At 45.0% G+C, this 17,814-nt stretch overlaps 2 protein-coding genes across 2 annotated transcripts; both read left to right on the forward strand.

Annotated features, from left to right (window-relative positions):
- The first annotated feature begins 1,352 nt into the window (after positions 1–1,352).
- LOC125556335 (short-chain dehydrogenase TIC 32 B, chloroplastic-like) lies at positions 1,353–3,278 on the forward strand. Its single transcript, XM_048719087.1, has 8 exons — positions 1,353–1,470; positions 1,651–1,882; positions 1,975–2,054; positions 2,143–2,296; positions 2,369–2,447; positions 2,597–2,681; positions 2,827–2,861; positions 2,964–3,278. Exons 1-8 carry the CDS (start codon positions 1,353–1,355, stop codon positions 3,135–3,137), a joined length of 957 nt encoding a protein of 318 aa, XP_048575044.1. The 3' UTR covers positions 3,138–3,278.
- Positions 3,279–7,723: 4,445 nt separating this feature from the next.
- On the forward strand, positions 7,724–9,997 carry LOC125556336. Its single transcript, XM_048719088.1, has 5 exons — positions 7,724–8,242; positions 8,632–8,718; positions 8,843–9,057; positions 9,335–9,415; positions 9,686–9,997. Exons 1-5 carry the CDS (start codon positions 7,922–7,924, stop codon positions 9,735–9,737), a joined length of 756 nt encoding a protein of 251 aa, XP_048575045.1. The 5' UTR covers positions 7,724–7,921; the 3' UTR covers positions 9,738–9,997.
- The last annotated feature ends 7,817 nt before the right edge of the window (positions 9,998–17,814 follow it).

The raw sequence follows: 17,814 nt of genomic DNA on the forward strand, positions 1-17,814 counted from the left end.
AACCTGGGTCGTCGGCATGCATCTATATGCTAGGCCGCAGCCGAAAACTCTCCGCCTGCTCGTAGAAATTTCCCATTCTTCTCACCCATGCCTGAGGTTCTCCTATTCAGCGCATAGGTCGTGCGCGAGCGGGAACACACGCACCCCCGTGCAAACAAGTGATCCGACCCATATTTTCTCCTTTCCGGTTTTGGGAATATTCTAGAACCTTCCCAAAGCGGTTTTGCTTTTTTTCTTCTTCTTTTTTCTTTTTTCCTTTCTCTTCTTCTTTTTGTTTTCACTTTTTCTTTTCTCATTTTCCTTTTACTTTTTAATTTTTAATTTTTTGGTTTTCCAAATTCGTGAGCATTTTTGCGAAAATCTGGGAACATTTTTTTTCAAATCAGTGAACTTTTTTCCAATTGGAGACATTTTATGAAATTCAATTTTTGTTCATCTAATTCAAAATGTGTTCATCAGATTTTTCAAATGTTCATGAAACTTTTAAGATATATTAAACACGCTCAAAATGATCATTGAATTCAAAATATGTTTTCAAATTCAAAAAAAATTCATCAAACTCCAAAAATGTTCATCATATCCAAAAATGTTCATCATATTCAAAAAATGTTCATCGCATTCGATTTTTTTTCTCAAAATTAAGATTTGTTCGTCAAATTCAAAAAATGTTCATTGAGTTTAAATTTTGTTCATCAACATGCAGTTTTTTGAAATGACAAGCATTTTTTTAATCAATGAACGTTTTTCTGAGATTCATAAATGTTTTTTTGAACTCATGAAAATTTTTTGTTTCAAAATCGTGAACATCTTATGATTTCTGGAGCATTTTTAGAAAATTCACTTTTATATGAAATGTGAAACTGTTTAAAAAATCATATTTATTTTATAAAGAATAAAAATTAAAACAGAAAAGTTCAAAAAAGGAAATAAATAAACTGGGGCGTCCAGCCCCGCTCATGGCCGGCCCAATAAGGGGGGGGGGGGGTGCCAGCGCCTCACGCGCCAAATAGGAGCTCCCCCGTGCCCGTGCTGGCAGAAACAACGAAATGTATAAACTAACACGATCGGACGGCTTTTCTCCAGGTGGACTAAGAAGGATTAGCGAATCCGCAGACAAAACTAATCTTCCCATCGATCAATCCGTCGGGTGGATGAGGCTCGATGATGCCCAGAACGATGCCCATCGACTACCTCTTGTTCTTGGGGGCTCAATTTTTGTTTTTGTCTCCTTGTTCTGTTATAGCAGTGTTTTTGACCTGTTCCACGCTTACGCTGTTAAATGTGCATGCCGCATATGTTACTCCTACCACATCACGAGCTTTCTTTTAGTGTTGGGAGCTGAGAAACATCAGATGGGTCTCCTGTCGCTCATCACCGGCAGGCCGGGCGCCAGCGGGTTCGGGTCGGCGTCCACGGCGGAGCAGGTCACCGACGGCGTCGACGCCTCGAACCTCACCGTCGTCATCACAGGTAACAACACACAACACACCGCTGTCGTCGTCCCGGCATGCAGTGAGGAACTTTCACCCGAAACCATCAATTTGTTGGAGTAAACTTCAAGTTCTGTCACAATCAGTCCCTTTTGTAGCATGTTCGAAGGATCCATTCAGGGCAAGGAAACTCTGAAAGAAACTCGTGTTTTATTTACAGGAGGACCTAGCGGCATCGGCCTGGAGACGTCGAGGGTCTTGGCCCTGAGAGGAGCCCATGTCATCATCGCGGCGAGGAACACGGAGGCCGCGTGGGAGGCGAAGAAGAGCATAACGGAGGCGAACCCAGCCGCCCGGGTCGACGTTCTGAAGCTCGACCTCAGCTCCCTCAAGTCCGTCAGGGCCTTCGCCGAGCAGTTCAACTCCATGAACCTCCCTCTCAACATCTTGATGTAACTAACGGAGCGCTTCATCTCGATCTTATGATACTCCATTTTCTTCTTCCATATGTAACCAAGCCGTCCAAAAACTTTGTGCTCTGCAGAAACAATGCAGGTGTGATGTTCTGTCCCTTCCAGCTCTCCGAAGATGGGGTCGAGATGCAGTTTGCCACCAATCATCTCGGTATATATTGTCTCGACACATCGGTAGTTATCTATCTACAGTATCTTTTTTGATACTGATATTTGTCTCTCTTGTTATGATCAACCAGGTCACTTTCTGCTGACCAACCTGCTGCTTGATAACATGAAAGCCACTGCTGAGTCTACGGGTATCGAGGGCCGCATCGTGAATCTGTCATCGATCGCCCACGAACATACTTATCCGAAGGGGATTCAATTCGATACACTCAATGACAAGAAAACGTATGGGTTTCTTGTGGTTCTTTGGAATTGGAGAAGATCTTGAACTGTTACTGATGGTTTTTGCACTGGCAGATTCGACAGAAGGTCGGCCTATGGACAATCCAAGCTTGCGAACATACTACACGCTAAAGAGCTCTCTAGACGGCTCAAGGTATTCTTTTCCTCTCTCCATATTTTCGCCTATTACCTTATTTATTCAGAGGAAGATCAATACTAAATAGAGGGCTCATACTAATTGAGAGTGTCTTAAAAAGTTTCAAACTATTCTGACCCACCATAAACTGTATGTTACTGAAACAGGAGGAAGGAGCTAACATCACGGTTAATTCCCTTCATCCTGGAGTAATCATGACCAATTTGATGAGGCACTCCTATGCTGTCATGAGTACGCTCCCCGGCCCATTTTTCTGTTCTTTTGAATGTATTTGTCAAATGTCATCAAGTTTTAGCTATGCGCCATTTTATGGCAAGTGCCTTTATGGCTCCACGGCGTTATGAATTTCCTGTTTAACTTGCAGAGGCAATTCAAGTTGCCACCTGCTTGATCTGGAAGAATGTACCCCAGGTTCTCCTCTACTCTTGCCTTCAAGTAACGAATATTTCGTTGTGTAGTTTCTTCTGAATTTAACCTTGTCTAATAGAGGATGCCTTGCGGTTTCATTTCCAGGGAGCAGCAACTACCTGCTATGTAGGGCTCAGCCATCAGCTGAAGGGAGTCACAGGCAAATACTTTGCTGACTGCAACGAGGAGAAGACGAGCAAATTGGGAGAGAGCGACGTCTTGGCGAAGCAACTCTGGGAGTTCAGCGAAGAGCTGGTCAAGTCTGCGAGTCAGATCTAAAAGCAGGCGAGAGAAAGGCGTAGTAGGAACCTACCGCATGCATGGTGAACCAGTGTCGTTCATTAACAAATTTTCGTGCTTGTTGTTTGGATCGTGACCTAAGAGGCTAAGACCAATATGCACCCTGGTTAAATTTCTCTAATGTATCTGCCGATCTGTTCCGGATTGGGTCAATGGGACTGGTATATGTCATCCTAGTTTCAGATTTCTGTTGCCTGAAATATCACCCAAGTTTCAGAGATATTTTGGTGTTGCCTAATACTTTATCGTCCTAGAGTGATTTCGGGACTGATGGAGTCCCCGGTGCGGGCACGTCCTGATTAGGGTCATTATGAGCTTCGGGTCTCTGGCAGGCAGCCAGATGGATGCTATTGCTCTGCTGATGCTCCCCGTGCTTATCGTGCCGGCCCCTGGATCGAATCGCCAGCATAGACGATACCGATCTAATATCAAACATGTATCGTCCAATCGCAATAATCTAGAATTAACATAAGTCTTACAAACCACTATCAGAGGTTAGCCAAATGAATAATCTTACAAACTCAAAGAATTCACGACAATGAAAACATAAGCAAAGCCTAATGAAGTAGTTTTTGGTAGAGCTCCATCTACGTCACGAGGAACCATGTTGAGTGGATGCACGTAGCCGTACGTAAGTCACTCCTCGAAGAGTCACCTGCAACATGATAATGTTGCAGCCACTAGGCATCTATAGATTTAATGTATGGGCAGGTTCCACAAGAATTATAACAGTCATATCTCACCTACATGCTTTTCAAATAAGTGAAAATTTGGCTTAGTTTGCGTAAAGCGATAGTTTTATACAATCTTCATATATAAGTGGATCTACTCTATACATAGGACACACTACATCTCACAACAATCCGCAGTATACTTGGGTCCACGGCATCTCACAACAACCCTAGACCTTTAGCCCACTAGTTTGACCAATAGCATCACACCATTAGTGTCATCAAGCAGAGACCTATCCCGGCCCATTGTTCAACCCACCAAGTTTTTTTTATTGAAGAGATGATGATGGGATCTTCCAGAGAGTTTTCAGCCATGTTGCTCAAAGTTGTCCATGACTGAGGACACGACTAATCATGATCAGTTTGCACACTCTCCAGAGGTTTGTGTACTTTACCCGCAAGACCAAGTCGCACCCTTCTGCTACTAAACTCAACTGTAGAGTAGTCACAGGACGAGACTTATGTGAAGCAGTTGCTTGCTCCAGCAGGTAGACCCACTCCAACCTACGCACCTACATTTGCTGGTCTACCTGGGATGGTTCCCATAACTTACTTGGTCAAGACAGAGCCATATGACTCACGATTACACATGGAAGCTACTTAACTTAAAACTCAAACAGTCCCTTTGAACCTGCGCGGCAGGCCCCACCCAAATCACACCCTAATGACCCAATCAAAGCCAATCCACCTAGATGATTGATTAGTTAGGTTGTAATTAGGTAGCCAACCAATATACAGTAACATGTCTTCTAGTGTGATTCCAACCCCATTATATCATAGCAAGCTAATCATTGTCTACATGTTGTTTACAAGGAACAGGGTAATGGAACCTAAGGTTTTGCTACTAGGTATCCATACAATGTCATAGCTTAAGCCTGAACTCACATACCTATCGTGGCATACTACAATACATAATCAAAGTAGGGGAGTCATAATCAAAGTGAAACTTGCCTTGGTTATTGATGTCACTTGTGCACTGCTCACACTCACAGGGGTTGCACTCCTTGCAATCTAAAAGTTGAACAAACACATACAACATACATAAAAACGTAATCCATTCAAAAGGGAATGCTTGCATGAATGACAAATAAGAACCAAGCACACACACACTAGCAAAGTAGTTTGGCTTAGGATAGGATTTGGTTCTTCTCCATTTGGTTCAACATCCTAGGGTGTATGTGTTAGGATTTTGGTTTAAATGATTTTCATTCATAACTTGACTTAGTTTTGTTTCATTCAAAATTTGTTTCTAAGATTGAATTTTGGTTTTCAAAATGATTCATACTTCAACTTGGTTGTGTATCAAATTGGATTTCATATTGAAATTTGAAAATAGTTTAAATATAAAATTCAAGTTCAAATTTGAATTGGATTCAAATAGTTCAAGTGAGGTTTAGATCATTCAAAGTTTGATTTGAAATTAAATTTGAAGTTGAAATAGTATTCAAACTTTTTTGAATTGTTTTGAATTTGAATTTGAATTAAACTTGAATTAAGTCTTTAAAAGGCTCGGTTGAATTCAATTTAGTTCATAGTTGGTCCATGAATTCATTTCCAAAGCTTTCCATTTAATTTGAATTATTCAATTGGTTCATAAGTCCCATTTTAGTTTGAATTAAATCCAAATTAGGTTTGAATTTGATATGGTCAATATGTTCAAAAAATGCATTCCTAAAGTTTAGCTCAAAGTTCTGGAATTAAAGTGCAAACATTATTATTATTAATTCCATGGTTTGAAAGTTATAAACTAGTTAAGTTTCAATTTATTTGAATTAAGGTTTCTATTGAAATTTATTTTAATTTTAATTTTACCTTGTTCGAATTTGAATCCTAGTGAGTTCCTTTGAAGGTTCAACTAATTAGGATCATTTTGCAAAAAGAACCAGACGAATTGAATTATAGTTTGCATTTTAGACCCTATATAGGTAAAAAGAGACTCTATTTTAAATTCATTTTAACTATTTAAAATTGAATATATTTTTCTCCTGGTTGAATGTTTTTCTCTATAATTTGCAAAAAGTTTCACGTCAATTGGATTAGCAGAATAAAAGTTGTGATATTTTTAGTGCACATGAGCTTTTTGTAAAAGTTACAGAGCCTAATACCTAGTCGAATTCTTTTCATTTTAAGCAGAGACATGTGGTGCTCTCTGATTGGCTGCTACCGCTTTGACCTAGAATAAAAACGTGAACATTGGATTGTATGATCAGCGAACAACTCAGATCAAAACGTACCGCTTCAGTTAAGACTGTCACAATGGGGAGGAACTTAGGAATAACATCACATACTCTAATACAACTTTGCTTATGTGGCACATATTTAATGAAACATCACACACTCAGATCAAAATGAACATTGGATTGTATGATCAGCGAACAACTCAGATCAAAACGTACCGCTTCAGTTAAGACTGTCACAAAGAGGTGCTTGTGGTAACTAGCTAAGTTACCGGAACATCACACACTCCAAGAAACAATGAGTCTATAACCTAATAAATACATCGTTGCATGACACTACATAGATGTTCCTACCCACTATGGAGGTAGTAACATAGTCTAGGGAAGTGTGTAAGTTACTAGCTTATGTTCTTGCCCATTGTGACCAGCCTAAGTGAACTGACATAAGACGTTGGTTCCAGATCTAATAGGCGAGAACAGAAGGCAATGCTCATCGGGCGGCTAGGCCACCGAAGATGGGGAACATCGGCAGCGGTGGTGCTCGGGTTCGACGGTTGCAGCGTTAAGCAAAATATAATTCTCTTTTTTATGGTAAAACGTGTCTCATTCATATCACAAATATTAAAATACAGTTCAGGTACAGATCGACGTGACAAAACTGAAAAGACAGCAGAACGTCTCTGAGCTTGACACCAACGTCCGTCGCCTATCTCCAGCACCTCCACAACAACCGTCAAGGAAAAAATAACAGATCACCTCCTCATCCGAGCTCGACGCGGCTCCATCGCTGATATGCAGCTTTACGGGCCTTCAAGATGGCTCGCTAGAAATGAAGTCCTTGCCGTTGAACAAATGAGCCCGGGGCAAAACTCCGGACACGCCATCTAACCCCAGATCTGGCACCCCCACCACGGCTAAGATGCTGAAGAAGGAAAGCATACCTGCTATCCATCAATCATGAATCCAACACATGTTCCGTCTTCCAGATGTCATCAATGCAGACCATAATCTGCATTCGCTCTTGAACTACTTCCCAAGCTCCGCGCAGACGTTGGAGCAAACGCCGATGCAACGGCGGAGTCAAAGGTCACATGTGCACCACAGGATGTCGCCGCTGCCATGACATCCCAGCTTGAACAGACTGGTTCTCAAATCCATCGCTAACCGTAGAGACGGTCGTCTCGCCAGAGAAGAATCTGGAGCTTCTTTATTCAACATCGTTGTCATCGTTGCCGAAGCCAAGACGTCGAACAATACAAAAACCTAAGCTGCTAGGGGTCTATAACTAAAACTTAAACGATCCGCACGCGCGGGATCCGGCGACCCCCTCACCACCGACGACCAAGAGGTCACCGCCGGAGGGGAGCCGCCGGAAGGGTTGGCTCTCTTGGCTTCGATGGCTAGGGTTGGCAGGCTGTAATTAATCAAATCCATCCTTTGATGAACGTATGTCATGTGTATCTTGAATGTCTTCAAATATCTTGTTGGTGTAGAGGCTATGTGTATCTGGTATCCTCGCAATATTAATATATTCATCTTGTCAAAAAAAGTAGTGTGAAGGTCTGTCCACGTGTATGCATCCTGTGGCGTACCATACGAAAATTCAAAATTTCGAGAACCAGAGCGGGCGGGCGAAAGCAGCCGCCCTCCCGAGCTGCCAAAGGGTGGGCCCCACATCGTCCGCAGTCACACATCGGATACCGCGCTCGCGCCGCCTTCCTCCTCCAATCGCTCGGCGGCCACTTTCCCCGCCTCGCCGAGCCTGTTCGTCCGCTTCCCAGCTCGCCGCGCTCCCCTCCCGGCGCTCAAACCCGAAGCCCACGGGCTGCCGTGGCGGCATCGCGCTCCTCGGCGGATGGGCCCGCCGCCGCGCGACGTGGTGGTGATCAGCTCCGACGAGGACGAGGGCTCCCGGAGGTCGTCTGTCTCGCCCGGCTCCCTCGGACGGGTCGCGTTGCTCGGGGAATCGCTGCCGCCGGTGCCAGTGCCGCGGAGGAAGAAGGGCAAGTCCCGCGGCGTTCGCGCCAGAAAGGACAACGACGACGAGGAGGAGGACGACGACTGCGTGATCCTGGACGGCGACCCTGACGGGCCGGCTGTGGTTGTGGGCGCCAAGGGGAGGGGCGCGGGGGACGGCGCGTCAGACGAGGTGGAGATCGTCGCGGTCAAAGGCAAGGTACAGATTGGTTTGTTCCCTTCCGCTTTGATCCGCGCAATTTTTGCGCATTTCACTGAAGCAGTGCGAAACCTTGTTACGCTGCCTGGAGTCCGTGCCTAGAGATGAGCAGACCACTGATTTCATCAGAAATTTCGTTTCGAATCGAACTGTGGCTCAGCGAGCATATGTTCTAATTTAAGTATGTATTGCACGTTCACTGCTTCAGAACATACTTTTCCCGAAAGACTTTCATTGTTCAGCCTGTAACATGGAGGTGGTCTGCTGAAGTATCTGTCCCTGTTATTCACCCTTACTGTCGATGAGCATCTTCAGTTTTACTGCATTTTGCCTGTGGACTGTGTTGGCATTCTAAATCGCAGCTACTACAACATGCCCTCCTTCTGCAGATAGCGTGCAAGGATTTCCCTCACCCGCGGCATTTATGTTCTGAATTGCCCTTTAGCACCACTCCTCACCCAAAGCATTGTAAAATGGTAAGTCACAAGCATTGTCACCCCCTGTCCCTGATTCTGTTGGTAATATGATTACAGTAGCAGAGTTGACAGCATAGCTTTTGTAATGCGGCCCCGTTGCTGTTCTTTTTCTTTTCAAATGCAGTGCTACTGTTATGTGTGTGATGCTCCAGCTCCATGCAAGAGTTGGGGCAAAGGGCTCTTGAATGGTGATCATTGTCATGCCACCGACAAGGACACAAAGTGGGAAACACTGAGGCAATCATTCAAGCGCAACTTTGAGCCGGGCGAGGAGGCCACTGTGTCCGCTGGGAACCTACCCTATGGCTTTGACACCGAGCGCCTTCGCCAGCTCTTCAGGTATGCCCGAACTCTCACGTTCTCATAGGTGAGCCTTCTTAGTTCTCACAGGCGTTTGGATTGATCGTTATACTCATCAATTGTTGAGCATGCAGTTGTAACTTCTTGATAAACCCTGAAATAATTTAAATATGTTTCTTATCAAGACTGATTGCATTGCTTCCTGGCCTTATCTAGTAGGCTATTCATGCAGTGCGTGGTTCTGTTTCGTCGGTGTTCCTTTGTATGGGTTTTCTCTATGTGCTAAAACACAGTGTCTTACTTTGCTGATGTGCAGATCATTTACGACAAGGGAACAGGCAAGAGTTGTGGACAGGGGAACTGGTTTTGACATCGATCGCCTTGGCCAGCTCTTCAGGTACGCCCGAACTCTCACGTTCTCATAGGTGAGCCTTCTTAGTTCTCACAGGTGGCTGGATTGATCGTTATACTCATTAATTGTTGAGCATGCAGTTGTAACTTCTTGATAAACCCTGAAATAATTTAAATATGTTTGTTATCAAGACTGGTTGTATTGCTTCCTCGCCTTATCTAGGCTATTCATGCAGTGCGCGGTTCTGTTTCATCGGTGCTCTTTGTATGGGTTTTCTCTATGCTCTAAAACAGTGTCTACTTTGCTGATGTACAGATCATTTACGACAAGGGAACAGGCAAGAGTTGTGGACAGGGAAACTGGCTGAGTATGCTGTGCAGAATTTCCATCTGTGTGTGAGTATATTTCATAAATGATAACTTGATATGACAAATGTCCTTAATTAAGTTTAGAAGGGACTTGTTATCCTATGATCATGTCTTAGCAGTGCAGCTAATGTGCTCATAGTTAAAGCACTATGGTTGCAGTATGGTTGGAATGTCTTCCCCCAGTTTGCATTTGCATACGTTTCATGTATATGTAACACGGAGTATGTTCCTTTGGTAATATGATGCGGTACTTGTTTCTGGTTTGCATGCAAAGTTAATCTTTTTCATGACTGTGCTCTTAGTTTCTGATTTAGGGAACACCTAAATCTGAACACAAGCCAACCTAATTGCCCTCGCCGTTCTTCTAATTTGTTTATACTAGGGTGTTCCTTGACTTTTTAGCTGTTATTACTTCTTGAGGTCAGTATCATGTGCAATTTGTGCACCTCGGTTTACCGAGACAATCGGCGCCACAGCTGTTCTGTCGGTTGCCAAGTATATGATGGCACGCTTTCTTGTAAATATTCTTCTCTCTTTTATAAAGCTAAGGTATGCCTTTGGCGTACTCTCGAAAAAAAGTTTGAGGTTTGCAGGCTTGGAAGGGACGCAAACTGCGAGTTTGAGTTGGAAGATAGGAATGAACACGGTGAGGGTTTTAGGTGTTGGGTTTTGCAGGTTTTGCTAGGAACATCATTAGTTTTCTTGCCATGCTTCTCTCTCTTTCTAATGTTTACTACCTCCGTAGCTGATAGTGTCATAATTATTTTACAGATTTATTATGATTTTATTTTCATAAATCCTACTCCCTCCGTCCCAAAATAAGTGTCTTAACTAGCTTTAGTACGCGCGTACTAAAGCTAGTTAAGACACTTATTTTGGGACGGAGGGAGTATAAGTTTTCATCAACATCTGATGTCCAACAAAATAGCCGTTAAGTTTGTCGTGGAAACATCTCACGATCCTGTAAATGCTTACCATCTTTAGAGATTATATTTCAGGCATAAAACGTCGTGTACTAGGAACGGAACAGAAGGATTTTGCATCACAATTTGGTCTCAGGATCACTAAACAAAAACTGAACATACACATCCAGACATGCAATCTCCTATTCTTCACTAGACGACTTGCTTTGTTGCTCTCCTGCTGCCGCATCTGGTGGCGTCGCCGTCGTCTCATCGTCGCTGGCCTTGTGAATCACCAAGCATGGGCCGCCGTCCCGCTGGAACGCCCATATCTGGATCTCATCCATCGCTTCCATGCCACTAGTGTTGATGAAACTCCCGTGGTCTCCGAATTTCAGCACCGTCCTGCCGCTAGAATCCCACCGTGTCAGCTGACCATCCATCCGGTCGCCGGCGCGGTTGACGTAGACCGGCACGACGAGCCCGCCGGGCTTCTTCCCCCGCGCCCTGCGGCACGCCTGCGGTTCCGTCCTCTCCCGGGGGTTTTCCAGCTTGGCGGCGCGGCGCTGCTCGTCGGAGAGGAGCCGGAGGAGGCGGCCGACGGCATCGCCGTGCGGCATGGACAAGCGGCCCTGCTGCAGGTCGAGGTCCGTCCGCTGGACGCGCTTCTCGGCGATGAAGTGGAGCGGGTGGTCGGGCTGGAGGCCCAGCTTTTCGCGTATCCAGCCCGGCTCCGCCGGCCCGGGTTGGTGTCCAGCGGCCGGCGGCGGAACGGCGTCAGCGGGCTCACCGGAGAAGGGTGCCGCCGCGGCGCTGCTTGAGGCGGGCTCCAGCGCGGACGCCACGTCGTTCGTTGTGATCTCCGTGGGTTTGGCTTCAGCGTCGCCGCCGGCGGTTTCCGATGGCGATGTCGAGCAATATCGCTCCATGGTCGTTCGTAGGTGCAATGTCGATCGTTATCGTCTGTTGATTCAGCAAGTTGAGTCCTCCTGGCGTGAGAATATATATAGTACCGGAACGGGTGGATGATGGACATGCATTTGGACCCGAATCAGGATTCCGCATTCAAGTGTCCGTCTCTGATTCGTGTCCAAAGTGTTCGTGCGATGATGATGGCGGTAATCCGAGCTGGAGTAGTAAACAAACTACTCGCGGCGAGCGGCGATGACCATTATTTATATTTTGGACCACAATTTTTTTTTGACCACGGCAAACTTATTGCTTAGACCATGACAAATTTGTTTTGTACACACCAAGATTTTTTTTTTTGAGAATGAGCCAAGAGAACTTCTATCACATACACCATATAAATTCTGTTTTGTAAATAAAATGAAACATATAAAATTTGTTGAACAATTTTTTTGTATACCATGGCTAATTACGTGAACATCACATGTCAACTTTCTTTCCAGAGCTGGGTGAAGGTCAACTCGGACGGTGCATTCTCACAAAACCGAGACAAAGGTGGGGCAGGGGTTGTGCTAAAGGATCGGAATGACGCTTTCAGAGCTAAAAATTGGTACATGTATGGGCCTGCTACAAAAGATTACAGGCCTTTCCTTAAATAATCTCCACCGCCCCATGATTTTCATCAGGGTGGGGCCCTTCCCTCCACCTTAATCCAATTAAAATCTGCCAGATCAACATCAGCCTGTAAACATTACTAGCAAAAAATGCCCGTGCGTTGCAACGGAAGAAAAATTTATCACATGTGTTTTCTAATTACCCTGAAAAATAAATATATTTTCAAACAAAATTTGTTTTACTCGTAGTTAATTTGCAAGCCAATGTCATATCTTCAATTCTGATCCAACATGTGATAGACAGGAACTATCAAGAAATTCTCAGGGGCATGTGTAACTAAAAAGATGAACAAAACCGAAAGGAATTATAGCTTTGCTTGTCTCTTTTCTCATTGTGCACTTGCCTGTCAGATAAAAATGATATGTTAATAACAACATTTTTTTGACGTTAATAACAACATATTAAAGTATGCATTATCTAAAGACTCATAGGGCCTGAAAATAGAAAGTAACAACATATTAAAGCATTCACTATCTACAAACCCCAAAACTGAACAACATTCGTACCATGGTAGCTTGAAGCCCTCAACATTAAGAATAAATCAGATAAGCAAATAAAAAATCACATGGACTATTACAATTCACCCTCATTACTGCTTGCATTTCGTTCTCAAGGGGTGTAAGTTGTGCAGCAAAAGTCTAGTGATATTCTCAACTGTGCTGGAAAAATAAGATGAGAAGGTTCCGTGCAACGTCCTTTACATGTGCACTATATCATGAAAATTGTAAAGATAAACTGAGTAAAATTATGTTGAAATCTGAAGCACTTGCAAGGATGCCGATATAGTGACAAGGATAGTTGGCACGTCATAAACTCATCATGATCAAATAAACATTATGGTGGGCTTGCATTCTCACCAACAATCAATGGCATCTTGACTGAGCTCCGAGCTAAACGTCTGGGAGTAGAATCATAATCTCCCAAAGTCGTCGTTAATTTCAAAGATATCTTGGCACACGTTGAGAAAATTTTGCCATCTTGAAACAACCGTGAACTAAAAAAATGCATCCTAAAGACAACATGAGCAAGATCAAGTATACCAACTCCCTTAAGGAGAACAAAAATAATTACAAAAAATTATCAATACCTGTGGAGGTAAATTCATCGACGAACATGTGAGTTCTTGAGTGCACTATCATCAAAATACACATCCATATCAAGTTCTCCTATGAACTGAACCACCGGTTGTTTTCAGAAAAAGCAGCCAGAAAAAAAAGAACGGACATAGATCGTTTTGGTGTAATCACCCATGATTTTGACAAATATAGAACCGCGGCCATAGATCACTTTGATGTCTCGCATGCATGTGTTGCACCGTGGCTTAGCTAGCTTTGCAGCGAATCAATCAATCCATCGCTGTGTACTGCGGCGTCTTGCCGGAAGATTGATTGTCTCGGTAAGTAATCGATCCAGCTCCGAAGTTCTCAGTACGCGCGTCACCGTTGCCGTAAGCTTGTTGCGTGTATGTGGACAGGGCCAACATGCATCGATCACACAGGCGTCGTTCCATGGCGCCCACGGGCTTCCGCGACCTGCCGATGGAGGCCTTGGAACAGACGCGCGGCGCACCGGCCCCCTCGACAATGTCGCCCTGCTCCGCCGTTTGTGCACCGTGGCGCCGCACGCTCAAGGCCACTCCTCCGCCTAATCAAACTGCCGAACCAGCCACACCACGTGTACGTGGAGCGTTGCTGCGAGTGCCCGCTGCGGCTGCGAAACAAGCGCCCTTGCTAGGACAGAACCTGAATAATGGAACAAAAAGTATGCCTCTGACAGACGAACGGTACTGGCCCTCTCGTCGCCGTTTCCTTGGAGAGCAAGACCGACTCAGCAGTGCAGCCGACGCGCATCATAGGCTCCTCCTACGGCTGGGTGGTCAGCGTCGACGAGGCATGCACCCTGACCCTGCTGGAGCCGCTCACCGGTGGTCGGTTTCCGCTGCCTCCCATCACCTCGACGCTCGAGCGTAGCAAGCAAGGAGCAACGGCGGCGTAACATAGGGGATCGGCGAGGTGAGGAGCAGCAGCCGTAAGCACTTTGTCCTTGGTCCCCGTAGCCCCTACCTCTCGATCTAATAACGAATCGAATCGTTTTCTTTTCCTCGATCTGATATACGTTCAGGAGGACTTGTGCCCGTGAAGATGAAGGAGATCTAGTTGGAACAAAGAAGAAAACGGATACACCTAGTATTTGTGTCGGTGAAGAAGAAGGAGATCAAGCCACAACTTATTTTTCGTTGCGGACGGAAGGGCAGTGGATCGAAACGTGTCAACTTTCTTTCCAGAGGGCTGAGTGAAGGCCAACTCGGACGGTGCATTCTCACAAAACCGAGACAAAGGTGGGGCATGGGTTGTGCTAAAGGATCGGAATGACGCTTTCAGAGCTAAAAATTGGTACATGTATGGGCCTGCTACAAAAGGTTACAGGCCTTTCTTTAAATAATCTCCACCGCCCCCCTGATTTTCACCAGGGTGGGGTCCTTCCCTCCACCTTAATCCAATTAAAATCTGCCAGATCAACATCAACCTGTAAACATTATGTAATTGTTTTTTTTTTGAGAAAAGGCTAGACGCCCGACTTTATAAATAAAGCCAATCACCACGAGTACCATATAGGAATAGAGTATGTCGAAAGGGGAATAACAAGGAGGCAACCAAGCAGGGTTGCAAAGTACAGTACAACCACTAGGGCAAAAGGCACGCAGGCCTGGGCAGCAGAAGAAGACTAAGCATTACTGAGCTCGAGGAACTTGAGATGGTACGACATGATGACCAAGGCTGATGGCGATCGCGCGGATCTTGGCTATGAGGGAATTGAAAGCATCCACGTCTCCAGCTTTAAACAGAGTCGCCCACTTCTGTAAGAAAGCAACCATTTTAAACAGACAATCAGAAGGCTTATTAGGGAAAACATGCTCAATAGTAAATTTATTTCTGGTCGTCCATAAGCTCCAGCACAAAGTCGCAAAGAAAACCCAGAAGATCCTACGCCCCTGCCCCGACAGGTTGCGGGATAGCTCAAATAGATCATTAAAGCTTTGGGGGTTCCAGGTGCACGAGAGCCACGAGCGAACGCAGCTCCAACCAAACCGCGCCAATGGGAAGTTGAAGAGAATGTGTTCTGTGTCTTCCACCACTCCACAAAGGGTGCAAGCCGGGTTAGCATTGCCATGCCGTTTAATGATTTGGTCGCTAGCCGGGAGTTTACGTCTGAGGGCTTGCCATAGAAAAATCTTGATTTTCAGGGGGATCCGGGCTTGCCACAGCCCCTTGAAGCGGTCATCAGTCCTACCAGGAATGAGCTTGTTATAAAGAGATTTGACCGAGAAGCGGCCCGAAGCAGAGTGAGGCCAAACCAACACGTCGGAGGACTCCGAGAGCGGGGGGGGGGGGGGTGGGGGGGGGGGGGGGGGGGTCAGGGCAATGAGGTCACTCTTCGGAAGTCAGAGTCCGGCAGAAGGCAAAGTCCCACTTAGCAGCTGCCAAAGAAGCCACCGAGGCATTTGGGTCGGAGACATAAGTAAAAAAGCAAAGGAAAGGCCACGGCCAGGGGACCGGTGCCCGTCCACCAATCAAGCCAGAAGCGGGTGGATGTCCCATCTCCAACCCCGAAACGGACCAAGCCTCTGAAAGTATCGCGAAGTTTCATCAAGGACGACCAAAATTGCGATCCGAACCTGATAGTCGACATGAGGGCAGGGCAGTTCGGGAAGTATTTAGCCTTCAGGATCCGGATCCACACATAATTAGGAGGTTCAGAGTATAAGCGCCACCACCATTTCATCATAAGACATTGATTCATGACAGCGGTGTAAGTGATACCGAGTTCGCCGAACTTCTTGGGTCTGCACATGAGTTTCCATTTCACCATTCTAAAATTTTCCTTGTTCTCAGCCGTGTTCCAGAAGAAGGCGCTATGGTCCTTGTCAAAAGACGCATGGTTGCTTGCGAAAAGGCGGTAGAAGCCCATGATGAAAGTTGGGAGAGAGGATAGACTAGAGTTGGTAAGCACCACTTTACCAGCAGTGGACTAATAACACTAGTGCAGAACCGGGCAATAGCACCGGTTCGTAAGGCCCTTTAGTGCCGGTTCCATAATCGGCACTAAAGTGTGGGCACTAAAGGCCCCCCCCCCTTTAGTACCGGTTCAGCACGAAACGGTGCTAAAGGGCAATCACGTGGCACGAGTCAGCTCCGGGGTCCGGGAGCCCTTTAGTACCGGTTGGTAACACCAACCGGTACTAAAATGTTTGGGGTTTTTTTGGTTTTATGATTTCTTTTTCATTTAATTTTGTGTTTTCCATTTTAATTCTTTTTCGTTTGCTGGTATTTTACGATACTACACATTGTACACGTTATGCATATATATATAAATAGAATTTCTAGTAGAACCAATCATATATATATCATCAATGTCTCACAAACCACCATATTAATTCACACATACACACATGTATAGCTATATACAATTTCTCCTACATATGCATGTTGCCTTCGGAGCCAGTGGCATTAGCCTAATTGGTGCCTTCGGAGCACGATGACAATTGGAAGTGGTTCATGACCTGGTCGATGGGGGCGGTAGCGGGTAATAGTATTCTCCCTTCGGATTTATGACCTGGTCGAGCAAAAATCCCGCTATTTCCTCTTGAAGTGCTTCTACGCGCTCCGTTTCTAGGAGCTTGTCCCGCACCTCTGTGAACTGTTAAGAAGGAGATCAATATGCATGTGTATTAGTTGTGTGACTAGATATCGATAATGGTGTAAAAATTATGAATAGTGTTCTGACAAGCGTACCCATTCCTGTCTTTGAGATCTGCTCCTTTCGGACACCATCATGCGAATGTTCTCGCAAACGCAGAATGCACATAGACCAGTCCCTTGCGCCTGCTTCAGGGCCTTTATTACGAGAATGGAGTTTAATTTGATCAGATAATAATTAATCAAGCATGATAATTAAAGAGATGGCAGCTAGCTAGCTAGCTAGTACTACTTAATTACTTACCTAGGGTCGAAACCATTTCAGCTGTCGTTTCCATTTGCCTTCCGTGACACTGATGAACCTTGCCCAAGCCCTGCCCGCCGATAAAGAAAATGAATAAAGGGGTTATTAAATAGTTCATATCATGAAATGACGAACTAAATAGGCCGAGATATATAGTTAATAATGATTGAAATTACCTGTTGACTATCCCAAACAAGATGTTATAGTCACTATTTTCTTTGAGTAGTGAGTCCAGTATTTCAACTGTTCCGGCGTCAACTTTAATGATACACAAGATCCAGTGAAATCTGCATGCACACACGTTTGCATGTCTTAATTAAGCGGGCATATGTAAGCAAAAACATGTAGCTAGCTAGTAGGCAAAAACAGAGAATTTGTAGTACAAGAAAGTGTGACTCACTGGAAGTTGTAAGGAAGTAGTATATCTTCATTGTATTTGAGGTGCTTCAAGAACTCTAGCATGCTGTCCTCTACCTGCTTTTCATGATTCTTGTTTATTTTCCATGTGTATTCATTAACGGTGTTTGGGTCAATGAACCCAATGTTATAGCGTCCACCTTTTCTCATTTCATACATCTTCATCCTACAT

Source organism: Triticum urartu, chromosome 5, assembly GCF_003073215.2.
Source record: "Triticum urartu cultivar G1812 chromosome 5, Tu2.1, whole genome shotgun sequence".
NCBI classification, from domain to species: Eukaryota; Viridiplantae; Streptophyta; class Magnoliopsida; order Poales; family Poaceae; genus Triticum; species Triticum urartu.

What these genes read in the sequence shown, in the direction of transcription:
- LOC125556335 (XM_048719087.1), top strand. Translation starts at nt 1,353, where the DNA reads ATGGGTCTCCTGTCGCTCATCACCGGCAGGCCGGGCGCCAGCGGGTTC. An exon ending in CTCCCTCTCAACATCTTGAT is followed by an intron (nt 1,883 to 1,974) that starts GTAACTAACGGA and finishes TGTGCTCTGCAG; the next exon opens with AAACAATGCAGGTGTGATGT. An exon ending in GTTTGCCACCAATCATCTCG is followed by an intron (nt 2,055 to 2,142) that starts GTATATATTGTC and finishes ATGATCAACCAG; the next exon opens with GTCACTTTCTGCTGACCAAC.
- LOC125556336 (XM_048719088.1), top strand. Translation starts at nt 7,922, where the DNA reads ATGGGCCCGCCGCCGCGCGACGTGGTGGTGATCAGCTCCGACGAGGAC. An exon ending in CGCCTTCGCCAGCTCTTCAG is followed by an intron (nt 9,058 to 9,334) that starts GTATGCCCGAAC and finishes GCTGATGTGCAG; the next exon opens with ATCATTTACGACAAGGGAAC. An exon ending in CGCCTTGGCCAGCTCTTCAG is followed by an intron (nt 9,416 to 9,685) that starts GTACGCCCGAAC and finishes GCTGATGTACAG; the next exon opens with ATCATTTACGACAAGGGAAC.